At 39.5% G+C, this 5,427-nt stretch overlaps 1 protein-coding gene across 2 annotated transcripts; it reads right to left on the reverse strand.

The window, feature by feature from the left end:
* Positions 1–238: 238 nt before the first annotated feature.
* Positions 239–4,342, reverse strand: LOC308572925 (olfactory receptor 5AR1-like; the record flags this gene model as incomplete). 2 transcript variants are annotated; one of them, XM_081169474.1, is made up of 3 exons in its annotated part: positions 4,243–4,342; positions 2,095–2,183; positions 239–1,199 (listed from the first exon to the last, which is right to left on the reverse strand). In XM_081169474.1, the coding sequence occupies exon 3, from the start codon at positions 1,190–1,192 to the stop codon at positions 239–241; it is 954 nt and encodes a 317-aa protein (XP_081025600.1). In that variant the 5' UTR covers positions 1,193–1,199; positions 2,095–2,183; positions 4,243–4,342. The 2 variants fall into 2 exon arrangements, with proteins under 2 accessions (XP_081025600.1, XP_081025601.1); XM_081169475.1 differs by lacking the exon at positions 4,243–4,342 and adding an exon at positions 2,853–2,891 and having other exon boundaries at positions 2,095–2,180.
* Positions 4,343–5,427: the final 1,085 nt, after the last annotated feature.

Below are 5,427 nucleotides of genomic sequence, written 5' to 3' on the forward strand. Positions count from 1 at the left end.
CAACGTTTTGACTTCACCCGTGAGGACAAACTCATCCATTGTCTCCCAAGACAGACAGGTGCTAGCCAACCATGCTATGTACTATTAATGCCACCTACTGACTATTAAGTGTGGAATGGTCAAAAAAAGCAACACACCAGGACACATACACACACACACACAAATAGAACAAATACACACTTTCTTGGTTATTATCTACTGGAAACTCAAACTCATGTTGAAGAATAACTGAATTAATTTAATGAGATCTTAATGAAATCTTCCCTCTCATCCTTATGAAAGCATCTTTCACATCTTTATTTCTCAGACTGTAGATCAATGGATTTAGCATGGGGATCACAAGAGTATAGAACACTGAAACAATTTTATCTTCATCCATTGAGACACTGGAATTGGGTCTCAGATACATAAAGATAATGGTCCCATAGAAGATTGTGACAGACGTGAGGTGGGAGGCACAGGTGGAAAAAGCTTTGTGTCTGCCCTGAGCAGAGCGAATCCGCAGGATGGCAAAAATAATGTAGATATAGGAGATGAGGATAATCAACAAAGTGGTTGTGACTATTGCAGTAGAAAAGATGAAATGCACAGTGTTAGCCACTGCTGTGCTTGAACAGGAAAGTTTCAGGATGGGAGGGATGTCACAAAAGAAATGATTGATAACATTTGAGCTGCAGAAAGAAAGGCTAAATATCAACGAAGCCTGAACAGCTGAATTCACAAAGCCACAAATATATGCACCTGTTACTAAGACTATGCAGAGCTTTTTAGACATGGCAACAAAATAAAGTAATGGGTTGCAAATGGCAGTGAAGCGATCATAAGCCATAATAGCTAGAAGGCAAGCTTCAACTGTGACAAACAGACAGAAAAAGAAAAATTGCACGGTACACTCTGTGAATGCAATAGCATTATTGCTCTCCAGAAAGGTCATCAGCAACCTGGGAGCGATAGTGGTGGAATAGCCAACGTCAACCAAGGAAAGGTTGCTAAGGAAAAAGTACATGGGAGTGTGCAGGTTTGCATCAAGGGTGGCTAGTATGATGATGCCAATATTCCCTGACACTGTGACAATGTAGATCAAGAGGAACAGCAGGAAGAGAAGGGCCCACATTTCTGGATGTTCCATAAAGCCTACGAAGATGAATTCAGTCACCATGGTTTGATTTGTGTACTCCATCATTAATCCCATAGTTTTCCTAAGAGGAAAAGCAAAAAGGAAATAAAAAGCAAGTAATTTTATTTATTTATTCTTAAAAATTCTCATGAAAATGTGTCAGCATTTTAGTGTGAATTTCTTTCAATAAACACATTTTTGCATGAAGTTTCAATTAATATATACATATTGGCAAGTGATTTCACCTAATTCAGTTCTCTGCGTTATTTCCAGTAATATATTCATTTTTGTGCACCCTTTCCACAATATATGCATTTTAAAAAAATATTATTAGCTGGGAGAACTGCATCACAAAATTCAGAGAAGTGTAGATTTGGTTGAAAGATTTGGGTTATCATATTGGTTTGAAAAGTGTAAACTGGGTGGTTTCTCATTAAAACCCAAACCAAATTCTCATCTACCCCTAGTTATGACTATCTTTACCAGCACTGGGGCTAATTAATGCACAATCAAGTGATGACTTGTATGAAAATTGCAGAAGGGATCAGAAACCATGACAATCTTTTAAAATATCATGTTCCATGACCTGAAGCACAATGGGAGGAATTAAGTGCTAGGTTCTTCTGAATGTTCTGTCATGACATGTAAATCAGCTTGCTAGAGAAGTAAGTGCGTATTCCGATTATCTGTGAATCCCAAACTCAGTAATTGTGAAGTTTCCCTCTTCCATTTCAGAAAGGTGTGCTCTCATGTGAGAACAATGATGAAAGAGAACTACTTCCATAATCGATATGACACAGAATAGCAAATCATCTTTAACATTTTGTTCCAAACAGCAGTAGTTTTATGAGGCCACATGCTTATGACTAGGGTGACATGGAGCTGCTTAACCTTTTCTCTAGGTGTAACACATAGCAACATGTAAAGTGATATTCTCTTCTCTCTCCCTCTCTCATTTAATCAAAGGCTGTTCTTACCTCACAGAAGAGGTGAGCAACCAGGAATTCTTCACTTGCTCTTGTCTCAAGGGTCCTCTGTGGATGTTCGGATTCTTCTCCACAGCCTACTAACAGCAAATGACCGGGACAGTTCTTGTTACCAATTGAGGGTCAGGGAGCAAAGAACAGATTGGCACATAAATGTTCAGTCTCATTTCCCCCATTTCATTGTGTGTATGTGTGTCTAGTTTATTTCTGAACCAAACCAATGGAAGCTATGGTCATTTCACTCATAATACACAATGTGTCATTCATATTGGCAACCTCAGATGTGATGCACTGGTACTCATCTTTATTTTATCATATGCTAATTTCTGTAGAAGATAATATTTTGACTTAGCACAAATGTAGGTTTGTCACTAATTCCTTATTTTCACTGTTCACATTTTAGGACCTCTCATCATAATTAATAAAATATATAGCATGGACAGAGTTTTCCCATATTTTAAAGGAAGATGGAAAGATGCAATCCCATGTTATCTTGTTTTACTGAGGCATTAGCTACTCTGACATCAGTAGATTTTAAGCCCAAATACATGTGCATAATATTGCAAACTCTGAGCTGAGGTTTCAATGTTATGCAACTGCAAGTCAGTACAGGACAGACTTATGACCTAAAAATGCAAGTTGTGCCAAAGACTGGCACAAAATGGCAGGGGTGGGAGAAATTTCAAATGAAAGGCAAGAGGGTGTGTTGAACCCTATCTCTGCTCCCCACTTTCCCACTGCAAACTCACCTGCTTTTCTCCGAGATGCCATTTGAGATTAGAAATTAAAGGCAGGATTCACCTCACCAGCCTTGACAGAGGAAGACACAGACTTACACTTTTACAACAGGGCTTTTGGCCCTCTCCTTCCCCCAACACCCCAGAAATTGACTCAAGGGTAACCTGCAGAATAGTACACAGAGGAAAGAGGGGGGTGGTCATTTCATCTGACAAGCTCTAATGCTTGCACAGACAGAATAGTTAGAAAAGTGTGGCACTGTCTTAGCCTAATTCATTCTGCCCATTCACTAACTAGGATTTTTTTTAATTGCTATATTTTTTGACAGGAGTGGGTGCTTTTTGCAAACATAGTACCCACTTTCCCCAAGCAGCTTAGAATGATAAATGGAAGTGTTTGGTTTCTATATTTTTTTCTTGATTAGGCAAAATACCATCAAAAATTGATATGTATTTCCCCACATATATTTTTTTTAAAAAAATAAAACTTTGCAAACTGCTGTGGAAATGGGGAAAACAGAATTAGTGACTGGAAAAATGAGGCACTAAGAGAAACTGAAATTGACAGATTCACTAGTCTAATTCTGACTAGTGTCACAAGTTTCTCCACATGACCCATATGTTTTGTTCACAAAAAGTTGATCTTTTAGAACATCCTTAATCAGCCTTTGTAGCACGCTACTACAGCAAAGGGACAGGTCCATCTAGCCTTCCTAAATCCATCAAATATTAGGCTTCCATGTAGTTTCATGTTTCTTTTTTCTCATTCTTTTTACTTTAATGTCATCATCTCTGCCACTTGAGTAAACAGAAATTTAAAGCTGGGAAGAATTGTGCTATTCTTCCTACTGAAAGTGTGTCTTCCCATTCATTTGTTAGGCTGCTGTGGCGAATAAAAAAGGAACGTGCCTGCAGTGTTTAAGCTGCAAATACATAGAACCAGAGAATTTTGGAGCTGGATGGGACCACAATGATCATCTAGTCCAATCCCCTGCAATATGGCTTGAACCAACAACCCTCAGATTAAGAATCTCATGCTCTACCAACCGAACTATCCCTTCCCTTTCGCAGAAAGAAAGCAGAGATATTGCATTAACCCACTGGCCTCAATGCCCAGCTAATATGACGGGTCTCTTAAACTTGAAACTTAAATGTTTTATCTGAGCTGAGTTTGAAAATTTGGCTGCAAAGCCTCATGAAAATACTGCCTGGCTAATTCATTTCAGTCCACATTAATGGAGATCTGCTTTATCTGTTGATCTCTTAACAGCCATAGGAAACATGCAGGAGACAATATGTAGCAAGGTCTGCCAGCCATACAACTTTTAAGAACAGAAAATGAAAATAAATCTGTATAACTGAGATTTTATCTGGTAAGTCAACATAGCCCAAGTAACTTTACCTGTGAAGATGATAGATGTCATTTCTAAAGCCTTCCAAATCAAGATGCGTAGATAAAACTGCTCATTTTATACTTGCTTTGGTATTACCTAGAAATCAAATCCCTGAAATATATGAATGAGACTTGTATCATTAAAATGTTGTGTAGGACCTCTCAGCATAATCACCTGAGGACATGCTGTGTGGGAATTTGTTCTTGTTCTCACTGTTCATCCTTAATTAGTTTGAAACGGGACTACTGGCTTTCCATTCAGCCCACACAATATGGTCACAATCCTCATTAGTTATTTTTCTCTACCTTGTTTTCAAATAAGCTCATTGATAAAGAGTATGGTAGAATCAGAAGACTCTTTATTTGCATCAGCCACTAGCCATATCAATAAAATAAAATGGAATATACTGAAGACAGGGATAAATACTTAAGTATAAAAAATAGGTTCTGGAGGTATACATCAATAATCAAATAAAAGATCTTATTCCAATTGCCCCTGCTAAAAATATTGCAGTTTTTGCTGTCACCTTATTATCTTGATTTGCCAGAAGAAAGGACACTGTAGCAATGGTTGAGCAACCTGGTTTGGATCGTAGTAGAGGGTTAATAACCTCACTCCTCAGACTTCCGGGGGCGGCGCGAAACTGTAATGGCGGTCCTCTTCGAGCTCTGAAGAGGGGCTCCGCGGAAAAGGGTCGTTCGCTGCGGCATAGCGACGACCCATCAAGATAAACCACGGGTAGAGTGAGCCCGTGGCCGTGGGACTCGGCGGGCACCAGAAGCTGCTCCGAAAACACAGAAGGGACCCCGTAAGGAGACCCGGAGTGAAGGAGGGGTAGCGGTGCTGTGAGTTCATCGCTCTTTCCGCGGAAGTGAAGCCGCGCGGCTGTTACAGATGAGCGCTGATCCTTCTTCCTAAAATCAACACCAAACTGCAAGTAACATACCCGTGAGTAAAGGGGACTAAAATTTGGCAAAGAATTTCGTAAATTTGGCTGAAAGCGGGAGACGAAAAAAGGGAAGTCCGTCTTCCGACATTGCTGACAAGATCAAAGCAAAGCTTTAAAAAGCGGAAGCGCTTGAAACGGGACTTTGGGAAGCTTTAACTTTTTCGTGCTATTAAATCTGCTCTTTTTTCTGCTGAACTGAAGGTGGAAAGGGACTTTGATTATAAGAACGAGTAACGGGGGGTCT

Source organism: Podarcis bocagei (assembly GCF_964188305.1).
Source record: "Podarcis bocagei genome assembly, chromosome: 1".
NCBI lineage: Eukaryota > Metazoa > Chordata > Lepidosauria > Squamata > Lacertidae > Podarcis > Podarcis bocagei.